The following is an 11,759-nucleotide window of genomic DNA, read 5'->3' as shown; positions in this document are numbered from 1 at the left end:
GCTAGGAGAGTAAAGTCGTAGCGCTAGGAGAGTAAAGTCGTAGCGCTAGGAGAGTAAAGTCGTAACGCTACATGTAATAGAAAAATGAAAGAGTCAAAATCTCAAAAACATATCTGGAGTTAGGTCAGAACTCCAAACTGGGACCAGCAGCAGCTCCTTGTTCTGGACAGCTGACCTGCTGTAGGAAGATACTGGTCCCAGTATCAGCTCTCTGAGCTGCGATGGTTCCTCTGGTCCAATTGTCAAAGGTCCATCATGTAAAATGAGTGGACAGCAGATTGGAATAAATGTGACGCTCCTTTAGGTTCCTCAGGTCTTCCTCCTGCAGCGGGTCAGGTCCTCTAACTGTGTGTGGTTGTTCCGGGTGTGTTCAGGTGATGGGCCATCACAGCGCCCACCTGGATCCTCTGGGAATCAGCTGTGTGAACTTTGATGACGCTCCGGTCAATGCCGGCTTCCAGGACGTCGGTGAGAGCGCCGCGGCTGCAGCAGCACTCAGACTCTGGTGTTAATGTTGCTTTTCCCTCTCACCCACCCATCCCCCTCCTCTCTCCTTCCACCTTTAACCCATTAACGCTCTTCATCACCCCCACTCCCTGTCCTGCTCCTCTTCCTCCTGTCCTGTCCCGGGTGGGTTCTGTGCTGTTGTCCCCCCCTGTAGATCCGGGGGCACCATGTGGCCCAGTTGGACCCCCTCGGCATCATGGACGCTGATCTGGACTCGTGCGTCCCCACTGACATTATCACATCCTCCGACAAGCTGGGTGAGGACCCCCCCCCCCCAAAATATGAGGAAGTCTCAGTGTTTTCAGGTTCCCCCCTCCCTGTGTGAAACCTCTGGAACCTTCTGGAACAGGTAGCAGTTAGCAGGAACTTCTCCATCCTCTGGAGCTGGAATCGTTACTCTACGCTCTTTTCCCGTTTAGCGGATCAGAACCAGTCATGTTTGGTCTCACTGGTTCAGCCTGAAACCAGCCAGGGTCCCACTGGGACGTCTGCTGCCCTCTAGTGGTGGATTTCAGACAGTTAGTTCTTCAGTTGCTTCCTGCGTGTTGGTGTTAGAAGATCTGCAGGAAGTTCCCAGTTTTTAGACTCGGCTGGCCAGTTGGATCCACCTTCACCACCAGAACCGCCTTGATTCTTTGAATCGATCCATTAAGATGCCAGAGAAGTTTGGGTTCATCTTGCAGATGGTTCTGATGACGAGAGACAGAGCGGTTCTGTTGGACTGAGTTTCACTGTCTGACCTGTGTGAAGATGGGTCCACTGGGTCGGCATTGATGCTCAGGCTTTGGATGGTTCTGGAAGGTCCAAAGTGAGGCAGCATAACATCCCCCACAGCATGGCTGCTGGGATGGAGCAGGATGGACCCAAACTGGGATCCATCCATCTTGATTCTGGCTTTAATCTGATCCGGTACACCAACAGAACCGGTTCTGTTTAAAGCCTCTGAGGATCACGAAGCAGAAGCTCCTGTCCCCAACAGAGGAGAGAAGCAGCTGGGTTAGAACCCAACCGGAGGGTAAACTGGTTCTGTTGGGAGTCGTCTCCTGGCAGGAGGACCTCCAAACGGCCTCAGCAGTGAGATGCCTGCTGATATCAGCGAAACGCTGCTGGACTCTGACCCTCCTGTTGGTTTGGGCCAGAACCAGGAGCTTGGTTCTAGTTTATTCAATCTAGAAGTATGACCATAGATGCTGGTGTTTCCTGGGTCGGTGGGCCCGTTTCTCTCGATTGGTGGGCTGTATGTGCTGGTTCTGACCCGTTCATGTCTGCTGTCTGGTTCCACTGCTGTGGTTCTGGTGTCATATGGGTTTAGAAGAAGGACGGTCTGTTAGCTGATGGTCGTGTTCTGAACCGAACATCTGTCCTGGTTGGTCCAGAGAAAACCGAACCTCATGCCCTCCTGGTGAAGCAATCGGGCCAACAGGTCGATGGGTCAGAACAATGGGTTCTGACCCGGATGTTACATCGTTGCTTTGGCTCCAGAACTTATTCTGTTTCTGTTGTGAAATGAGTGAAGATGAACGGATCTGGAGATGAGCATCACAGACGCCAAAGATTTAAACCCAGAATAAACCCCTCAGACCTCCGGAGGTCTTCCTCATTCATCTTCACCCTGACGGACCAACAGGTACAGAATATTCACGCTCCTGGAGGATTAGGTCATTGTTCACGTCGTAAACCCGTTCTAGATAATTAAGTCATAAAGTTGCTGGACCGTAGTCAGGACTGTTTCTTTTAATCTTTAAAGAGTTGTCTCCCGGTCAGCACCGATCTTCAAAAACAGACTGAACCAAGACAGAAATCTGGTTTTATGTCAAAGTAACTAGAAACGGCTCAGACTTTACACGCCATGAACAAATCTGTGGCGTTCTGGTCGGGAATGAAGTCCGGATCAGCTGTTCTTTTCATGAATTATCATTGTGTGTATGTGGAATGTGGGCGGGGTCAGCTGCAGAGTCCTGCGTTGACCCGTGACTGAAGGGTCCCTGGTTCTGTGGCGGCGTAGAAAGGTGACAGTCTGGTTCCGGTTCATTTGGCGACTGAATCATAGCGAGTCCGCTGCTCCAGGAATTAGTCCAGTCCTTCCTGTGTGGTTCTGTTGGACCTGCTAACCCAGGCATGGTCTCACCCTCCTCTCTACACTGCGGGCCACAGCCAGAACCTGTTCTAACCCCACCCAGAGCGGCGGCGTAGATGAAGCGCCCTCTGCTGGCCTTAGCAGTAGGTGGTGTGTAGGTCGGTGATGCGGAGGTTGATTAATGCTGTCTGGGTGTGTCTCCCCCTGCTGGCTGCCCTGCAGACCTGTTCCAGGAGCGTCTGAACCGGCTGACGGTCGGAGGTACGAAAAGCTCCGCTGCTGCTGCCTCTGTAGCTTCTACTGCTCAGGTTCTGGACCAAAGCCCGTCCTGACCCGGTCCGTCAGACTGCAGCTCTGCCCGGTCCAACACTCCGCTGTTCAATGTTTCTGTTTCCTAGAGAATGATCTAGAACCGGGTTTCATTTGGGTTCATAAAGACTGAAAATGGTTCTGGTCTCTTTTAAACGGGATGGTTTCAAACTTTTCACCACAGAACCATCCAGAACCTCTTCCCAGACCCGGTACAGGTCCTGGTTCTGCTCATCCAGGGATGCTGTTTAGCACAGCAGCAGACAGGACGGTTCTGATCCATGACCCGGTAGAACCTGTGGGTTTTCCCCCTGATGGAAACGTGGGACTGCAGATGGAGGTTCGGACCGGGCCAGCTGTAGGTCCATGTTCTGTTGGTAGCTTCTAGCTGCTGGTAGCGCCCTGCTCTGTAGACCTTTGTTCATAACCCAAACCCAGTCCATCAGAACCGGCTTCTATCTGGGTCTCCTGCAGGTAGCCTGTCAGGGTTCGGCAGTAACTGGACCTTTTCTCCTCTCTGTTCTAGCGAACCCGCTTGTTCTAGAAGATTCTGACCCAGATTGTTTAGTTTTTTAATCAGAACATAAGATAAATGAGACCGGTTCCTGGATCCAGTCCAATCATTTTTTAATCTAACTTCCGGTTGGTTCCGTCACGGATCCGACTGAAACCCAGGAGTGGAGCTCAGAACGGTTCCCCTACAGTCAGACGCCTCCTCAGGGCCCGGTTCTTAGATCAGCCTGAGTCCAACTCACCAGAACCCAGGGCTGAATCATCACTGTTAAAGTTCTACAGAGTTCTGATCCAATTTTGGTGCGTAGAAGCAGAGATGGGTCTGCTGGACTCTGGTCCTCCAGGACTGGAGTCACCGTCCTGTGGGTGGAAAATGGATCCGGTTTGGGTCCGTTTCTATGGAAACGGACGCAGAATGTCCCCCGTGGAGACGATCCGCGGCGCTGGGCAGAACCAGAACCCCTCTGAGCATCTGCTGATGCGCTGATGGAGAAGCTCCAGACGCGTAGAACAAGCGGGGAGAACGTTCTGGACTTAGACAGCTGCTCGGTTCCTGATCTCCTGGGCTCAGATGATCGTCGTCGGGTTCGGCTGTCCAGCAGTTTGTCGTCCAGCTTCCTGTTTGCAGGCTGTAGAGCCTCCTGATTGGCTGAGGCTGCTGTGCTGGCTCTCTGATTGGCTGCAGCAGCTCTGGTTTCTTTCTGAATGAGAAGCTTGTTTGATGATGAGCTGAACCCACCCAGAACCGGCCCGGTCCACTTGCCTCCATCCGTCTCCAGCATGGTAACGTCTCATCCAGCCATAGTAACGCCTTCATGCCATCACCTTGCTCAAGCAGCGTGTCGTTTTGTTTTTGTCTCAACCAGATGTGGACCCGTCCTCTGAGACCAGAGCTGGAAAACATCCCAGGCTAATCTGACTCGCCAATCCCCGTTCCCATGGAAACCACTGGGACAAATTAGCCGCAGCGCGTTGATCTTATTAGCTCCAGTTTTCCTCAGCTCTGGTCTCAGCTGGCTGCTGATGCTGTTTTCCAAATGTCCACAGTAGATCCAGAGATGTTCCTAAAGATCAGCTGAGGGACATGGAAGCTCCTGGCTGCTGATTCAGGAACATCTCACTGACTTTACTGGTCCACCTCAGGAGAAGCGATGAAAGCTGCAGACCGAGTCACTGCAGGTCCACTGATGGTCCTCCTGGCTCTGGTCCTCAGGGGACCCTGGTCTCCTGAACATCTGAGTTTGCTGCTCCAAGTTGGTGATGTTTGAGAAACATTCTGGAGGTTCTGATGAAGAGAACCAGTCCAACCTTCATCAGGCTAAGGAAGTTCTCACCATCAGAGGATTTAATGAGTCAGACGTTCCAGACAACTGTCAATCACCCAGAACCTTTTGACTGAGGTCCAAAACCCAGCAGAGAACCGATGATTATATAAACCAGCCGGTTCTGGTTGAAGGAAACATCATCCATCGGTTCATTCCACCTCTACTGCTTCACCAATCACTGAAGGTGAGCCATGAATAGTTCGCCCTCTGCTGGTCAGAGGACGAAGTGTCACCAAACATGCAGATGTTGAAGGTCTCTGCAGACTGTAGGAGTTCTGGAGACACCCAGCTGAACCAGCATTGGTTGGTGGAGCATGGTGGTGGAGGTGTTATGCTGTGGGCCTGGCTGATAATGGAGCAGCTTGTAAAGCAGGACTCTGAACTGGATGTTTCCAGATGATCTGCCTCCTGCTGAGGCGGCATCTCTCTCTGTTAAAACACGGAGCTGGTTTTTATCCAGCTCAGCATGTTTTTCATCTCCTGAAGGAGAACCTTGATCTTCCAGAACAAGCAGCAGCTGCAGAGGCTCTGCTCCAACTCAGAAGATCCTGGGCGTTTGCTCTGGCCTCTGAGTAATGGGCTTCATGCAGGGATGAGCTGCTGGCTTCAGAACCTGTGGAGAAAAACCATCAGAGGTCACGATGGAGCAAAGATGTTAAAACCTGAAGGTCACATAAGATCGGAGGTTCTCGATCCGATCAGAGAGCCTCTCTTTGTTCCTCTCCTGATGGTGGGCTGTGTGTGAAGACCTGCTTCCTGTGAGCAGCTGGTTGGCTCTAACCTCCTGTTTTAACTCTTCCTCTGTTCGTCTGTCTTGGTCTGATCTTCGTCTCTAACATCTCCATCTTCAACCTTCTGTTTCATGCAATCTTCCTCACTTCCCTCATCTTGTGTCTTTTCATCTTCCTCCTTGCTTCCTGTCCCTCTCCCTCCTTTGCATCATGGGACATGTAGGGTTCTACGGTCTGGACGAGTCGGACCTGGACAAGGTGTTCCGGCTGCCCACCACCACTTTCATCGGTGGCTCAGAGTCGGCGCTGCCGCTGAAGGAGATCATCCGCCGCCTGGAGGTAAAGAGCAGGTGGTGCTGGGGGGTGGGGGGTTTGGGCAGTTCGGTTGGTGTCAGAGGAGCAGGTGAAACTCGTGGGATGAGGAACTCTTCCTGCTGCTGCTGACCCGGGCGTGCGTTTGTCCCCAGATGGCGTACTGTCAGCACATCGGCGTGGAGTTCATGTTCATCAACGACCTGGAGCAGTGTCAGTGGATCCGACAGAAGTTTGAGACCCCAGGAGTGATGCAGTTTACCCTGGAGGAGAAGAGAACGCTGCTGGCTCGGATGGTCCGCTCCACCAGGTAAGCCCCACCTTCAGTCCGTTAGAGGAGAAGCAGGGTGGAGCTGTGGCTCATCTGATCGTCTGTGTGGTCAGGTTTGAGGAGTTCCTTCAGAAGAAGTGGTCTGCAGAGAAACGGTTTGGACTGGAGGGATGCGAGTCTCTGATCCCAGCTCTCAAGACCATCATAGATAAATCCTCGGAGAACGGAGTGGAGAACGTCATCATGGGCATGCCTCACAGGTAAAAGCTTCAGGGAGAAGATGATGGAGACATCAGGGTTTAAGTGTTTCCAACGGGACCTTCTTGAACCAGAGAAGGTTTCTAAGGTTTAACTACAGCTACCTTAGAAACCTGTGGTGTGTCTCACTTTAATCATGTCTAGAATGGCGTTGGAAATCAGAGCCAATACTTCCTTTAAAAAATTTGTTGGGATTTAATCCAACATAGAAGTTAAAGGTTAAAATCAAGATAATCAAACAAAAACTAGGATTCTTATTCTAATGATGACGTGTTCTTTAGCATCCCTTAAAGCACAGAATCTTCCCCTTACATTAAATGTTTTCAGCACCACCCTCTCATGGTCATCCAGGTTATTTAGAATCAATGAATATGCAATAATATGCAAAAGATGGTTTAAAGGTTCTGTGTTCTGCCATATTTGATAAAAAGGATGTTTTTTTCCCATTTGTGCAGGAAAATTCTTCCCAGATTAGGCAGATGGCCTCATTCAGCCCTCTTCTAAATTAGATTTTTTTGGATTTCCATGCCGATATCCTTCTCAAGGCCGCTCCTCCATAACCCAAAACCATGACAAGCATTCAGAGTTTGTAAAGATAGCCTAGGAGACACTTGACTGTTACGAAAATGTTTATAAAGTGAATTTTGCATAATATGTGGCCTTTAAAAGTTGTTAAAAACTTGATCTGATAATTATCTACTACAATGAAAACTGCTTGAGGTCTTGGGTGAATTAAACTAAAAAGTTCTTAAAAATGGCAAAACAAGACAGGATTATGCAGACCTGTTATTTCTTCATGACTGAGGCTAAAAACAGGTCCAGAGAAGGAAGATAAGAGTGAGTAGGTCTGTAAACGTTTTAAGGCTGAAATAATTCAACCCAGTGGTTATAGAATGGTTAAAATCTTCTCTTCCTACCATCTTTTTCTCAAGTGATTTTATTTTCATCTCTCCACTTTCAGGGGTCGGCTGAATGTTCTGGCGAATGTGATCCGTAAAGAATTGGAGCAGATCTTCTGCCAGTTTGACTCAAGGCTGGAAGCTGCTGATGAGGTACTTAAATGGTTGCAGTACACAGCGGGGGTCAAAATACTAAGTTTGGTTGTTTCTCTCCTCAGGAGGAGATGCTTCTGCAGTTTCTATCTATGCTCATTAGAACACACACTTGTCACTGCTAAAAATGGAGCTGATTGTAAACAATGAAGCGTTGGTTCTCCTCCTCAGGGCTCTGGAGATGTGAAGTACCATCTGGGGATGTATCATCGTCGGATCAACAGAGTGACGGACCGGAACATCACCCTGTCTCTGGTGGCTAACCCGTCTCACCTGGAGGCCGTTGACCCTGTGGTTCAGGGAAAAACCAAAGCCGAGCAGTTTTACTGCGGAGACACCGATGGAAACAGGGTAAGTCTGAGAAGAAACGTTCTTCAGGAAGTACCTGCATCCCTGACCATAATGAGACACTCAATCCGACCCGAAATAAAACAGCTTATCAGTCAGAACCTCGGTCCTCATGTTCGGTGTGCAGGTGATGTCCATTCTGCTGCACGGAGACGCAGCCTTCGCAGGTCAGGGCATCGTCTACGAGACCTTCCACCTGTCTGACCTGCCGTCCTACACCACCCACGGCACCGTCCATGTGGTGGTCAACAACCAGGTACCCTGTGGAGTCACTGCTGGGCTGGAGGTTAACTTCTCAGAGGCTAACCGTCCCAATTCTGGGTGCAGATTGGTTTCACCACCGACCCCCGCATGGCCCGCTCGTCTCCGTACCCGACTGACGTTGCTCGGGTCGTCAACGCCCCCATCTTCCACGTCAACGCAGACGACCCTGAAGCAGTCATCTACGTCTGCAAGGTGGCTGCAGAGTGGAGGGCCACCTTCCACAAAGACGTGGTGGTCGATCTGGTGAGTGTTTATTCTGCTTCCTGTAAGGGACCCGCTGCTGCCCCCCTGTCCTAACCTGTCCCCCTGTCCCCAGGTGTGTTACCGTCGAATGGGTCACAACGAGATGGACGAGCCGATGTTCACTCAGCCGTTGATGTACAAACAGATCAAGAAGCAGAAGCCGGTTCTGCAGAAATACGCAGAGAAGCTGATCGCAGAAGGAGCCGTGAGCCGACAGGAGTATGAGGTAAAAGATGGAGCCCGGAACCCTGAACAAGAGGATCAGTGCTTTGTTTGCTTATGCAGAACAAATGATCCGTCTTCAGGTCCAGTCAGTAAAACATCAGAACCTTTGATGTGTGCAGGAGGAGATCGCCAAGTACGATAAGATCTGTGAGGAGGCGTACGCTCGCTCTAAGGATGAGAAGATCCTGCACATCAAGCACTGGCTGGACTCGCCATGGCCCGGTGAGCAGGTTCCCGATAGCGGAACCAGAACTTTGCTTCTACAGTCTGTCCTTCTGCTGCTGACCTGAAGATTGTCCTCAGGTTTCTTCACTTTGGACGGACAGCCCAAGTCCATGAGCTGCCCGTCCACCGGCATCTCTGAGGAGGACCTGAACCAGATCGGCCAGGTGGCGTCCTCCGTCCCCGTAGAGGACTTCACCATCCACGGAGGTCCGACCCGCATAGATGGATTAAACGGCTTTGCTGAACGGAACCAGCGATAAACTGACTCTGTTATCGTTGGATCAGGTCTTAGTCGTATCCTGAAGAGCCGAGGGGAGATGGTCCGGAACCGGACCGTGGACTGGGCCCTGGCGGAGTACATGGCTCTGGGGTCTCTGCTGAAGGAGGGGATCCACGTCCGTCTGTCGGGTCAGGATGTGGAGCGAGGAACCTTCAGGTGAGCAAAAGTTCTAGATGAAGCCTGATCTGGACACTTCCACAAGGTCCATTTCACCTGGCAGTCCCAGGTTCTGGTCCTGTCTGAGCTCTCTGGCGCCACCTGCCTGGTTCTGGCTGGGTCCAGAATGTTTTCTGAGCTTCTTGTCTCCTCTCAGCCACCGTCATCACGTCCTCCACGACCAGAACGTGGACAAGAGAACCTGCATCCCCATGAACCATCTGGCTCCGGACCAGGCGCCGTACACCGTCTGCAACAGCTCGCTGTCCGAGTACGGAGTTCTGGGTCAGTTCTGTTCCTCTGAGGTTCTGTTGGGCTCAGCCAGGTTCTGAGCCGGTTCTGCTTCTCTGCAGGCTTTGAGCTGGGCTTTGCCATGGCGAGCCCGAACGCTCTGATTCTGTGGGAGGCCCAGTTTGGAGACTTCCACAACACGGCGCAGTGCATCATCGACCAGTTCATCTGCCCGGGTCAGGCCAAGTGGGTCAGACAGAACGGCATCGTCCTGCTGCTGCCGCACGGCATGGAGGGCATGGTGAGGCTGCCGCACACCCGTACAGAACCGGGCCTGGACTCCGTGTCCTGATGCTCTGTTTATGCCCACAGGGTCCAGAACATTCTTCGGCTCGACCTGAGAGGTTCCTCCAAATGTGCAACGATGACCCGGACGTGATGCCCGTAAGGCCCTGTGTGAAGCAGAACCAGTCTGCCAGACCGGGTCTCTGTTCTAACTGGTTCTGCCTGGTTCTGTCCCTCAGAAACTAGGGGAGGACTTTGCGGTCCGGCAGCTCTACGACTGTAACTGGATCGTGGTGAACTGCTCCAGTCCAGGAAACTACTTCCACGTTCTGAGGAGACAGATCCTGCTGCCCTTCAGGAAGCCGGTACCCTCCAGAACCTCCACTTCCGCTGCGTTACGGGCTTTTATTTTGAAAGGCGGTGATTTATTGAGCTTCCTCTCTGTTCTTCAGCTCATCGTCTTCACTCCCAAGTCTCTGCTGCGTCACCCTGACGCCCGGTCCAGTTTCGACGGGATGCTGCCCGGTAACGCCGCCGCTGCCGCACGTGTTTGTGATGGTTGAGGTGTTTTCCCAGACTGACCTTCGGCGCTCCTCCTCTTCCTCCCTGTGTGCAGGAAGCCACTTCCAGAGGGTGATCCCAGAGGACGGGCTGGCGGCGGAGCGGCCGGAGGCGGTGAGGAGGCTGATCTTCTGCACAGGAAAGGTTTACTACGAGTTGACCAAAGAGAGGAAGAAGAGGGGCCTGGATGAGACGGTGGCCATCAGCCGCATGGAGCAGGTACCAGAACCCACCCAGGGACAGACACTCGGCACCAGAGCAGGTCTTTAGCCCCGCCTCCTCTCTCTCTCTCTCTCCTGCAGCTCTCCCCGTTCCCGTTCGACCAGGTGAAGGCGGAGTTTGAGCGTTTCCACAACGCCGACCTGGTGTGGTGTCAGGAGGAGCACAAGAACCAGGGTTACTACGACTACGTGAAGCCTCGCATCCGGACCACCATCAACAAGGCCAAGAACGTCGGGTAACGAGCAGCCCCGCCCCCCTCCAGGTACGGCCCGACCGCGCCCCGCATCCTCTAACTCCGCCCTCTTTTTGTCTCAGGTACGCCGGCAGAGACCCGGCTGCAGCTCCGGCCACAGGAAACAAGAACACCCACCTGATGGAGCTGCGGCGCTTCCTGGACACGGCCTTCGACATGGACGCGTTCAAAGACCAGCAGTAGAGCGGCCCCGGGGCCCACTCTGACCCACCCCCCTCCACCCGGTTCCACAGATTAAACTTCCTGTTTCTGACACTACAGCAGCTTTCACTGAGGGCTGAGTTTAACCCGACGGTCCGATAGAGCGGACCCTAAACTCGCGCTGACGACGCTTTGATCGCAGTTTCCTCCTAAATCCACCGAACGTTGGAGTCCGACTCCGTCACATGAAACAGGGATGTTTGATGGGACGGACCCGGCCTCCACACACACACACACACACACACTCCAGCTGCTGGAACAGACCCAGATTGTGGTCAGAGTGGCGCCTCCCGTCTTCCCTCCTCTCTACTCCACATGTTCAGTCATAGGATCAGAGCTTTCTTCTTCTGCAGGAATCATTTTTCTTTTAGCGTTTGAAGCAGCAGAGCTCAAAGGGACGTAGGCTGACCTTCACTGCAGGTCTTCTTCTCATTAAGGAAAAGTTGTAATTAGTTGCCATGGTAACGCTTCTCTCTGAGATTTTATGGTTTTATTCTGTGGGTACGTTTGGGATGAACCAACCACACGCACTGCTGATAAATCATTTAACCCCCCCTCCCCCTCATCGCCGGCGGGCGCTCATCTCGTGCCAAAAAGCTCCGCAGCAGAAGGTCACCTCCCTCTGGAGTTTCTGCGGCGCAGCTGAACTGTCGGCAGGAAATGGATGAAGCGTCGGCTGCAGTTCTGAGCTTCTGAGAGAAAAAAAAATCATTTATTTATTTTCATATTAGGGGATTGAAGTCTGCTGCGTTATTATGCTTCATTCAATAAAGAGTTCTGTACTGAAGAACCCGGCCTGGTTCCTGTCTCTGCATCCTATACATGTGGTTAATAATACAATTGAACTTTACTGATCTCACACTCGAGAATATTACCTCTGCATTTAGCAGCCCTGTATTATTTTTAATAA

General features: G+C 52.1%; 1 protein-coding gene across 2 annotated transcripts in view; it reads left to right on the top strand.

The window, feature by feature from the left end:
* ogdh (oxoglutarate (alpha-ketoglutarate) dehydrogenase (lipoamide)) overlaps nucleotides 1-11,631 on the top strand; it is a 17,496-nt gene extending 5,865 nt beyond the window's left edge. Inside the window, exons 4-23 of one of the 2 annotated variants that reach the window (XM_015402688.1) lie at nucleotides 662-764; nucleotides 5,686-5,801; nucleotides 5,930-6,084; nucleotides 6,159-6,305; nucleotides 7,265-7,355; nucleotides 7,527-7,706; nucleotides 7,831-7,959; nucleotides 8,031-8,210; nucleotides 8,284-8,436; nucleotides 8,555-8,657; nucleotides 8,739-8,867; nucleotides 8,946-9,096; nucleotides 9,254-9,381; nucleotides 9,450-9,628; nucleotides 9,700-9,771; nucleotides 9,852-9,977; nucleotides 10,065-10,137; nucleotides 10,229-10,392; nucleotides 10,476-10,630; nucleotides 10,711-11,631. In XM_015402688.1, coding sequence (XP_015258174.1) covers nucleotides 662-764; nucleotides 5,686-5,801; nucleotides 5,930-6,084; nucleotides 6,159-6,305; nucleotides 7,265-7,355; nucleotides 7,527-7,706; nucleotides 7,831-7,959; nucleotides 8,031-8,210; nucleotides 8,284-8,436; nucleotides 8,555-8,657; nucleotides 8,739-8,867; nucleotides 8,946-9,096; nucleotides 9,254-9,381; nucleotides 9,450-9,628; nucleotides 9,700-9,771; nucleotides 9,852-9,977; nucleotides 10,065-10,137; nucleotides 10,229-10,392; nucleotides 10,476-10,630; nucleotides 10,711-10,831 — 2,655 coding nt within the window. In that variant the 3' untranslated portion in view covers nucleotides 10,832-11,631. Of the gene's footprint in view, nucleotides 1-374; nucleotides 469-661; nucleotides 765-5,685; nucleotides 5,802-5,929; nucleotides 6,085-6,158; nucleotides 6,306-7,264; nucleotides 7,356-7,526; nucleotides 7,707-7,830; nucleotides 7,960-8,030; nucleotides 8,211-8,283; nucleotides 8,437-8,554; nucleotides 8,658-8,738; nucleotides 8,868-8,945; nucleotides 9,097-9,253; nucleotides 9,382-9,449; nucleotides 9,629-9,699; nucleotides 9,772-9,851; nucleotides 9,978-10,064; nucleotides 10,138-10,228; nucleotides 10,393-10,475; nucleotides 10,631-10,710 lie in introns of both variants that reach the window. The other variant, XM_015402689.1, reaches the window with a different exon arrangement.
* The last annotated feature ends 128 nt before the right edge of the window (nucleotides 11,632-11,759 follow it).

The sequence above is a fragment of the Cyprinodon variegatus genome, unplaced genomic scaffold (assembly GCF_000732505.1).
Source record: "Cyprinodon variegatus isolate N-32 unplaced genomic scaffold, C_variegatus-1.0 Scaffold1383, whole genome shotgun sequence".
In the NCBI taxonomy this organism is placed as follows: Eukaryota; Metazoa; Chordata; class Actinopteri; order Cyprinodontiformes; family Cyprinodontidae; genus Cyprinodon; species Cyprinodon variegatus.
This window is presented reverse-complemented; position numbering and strand designations above follow the sequence as displayed.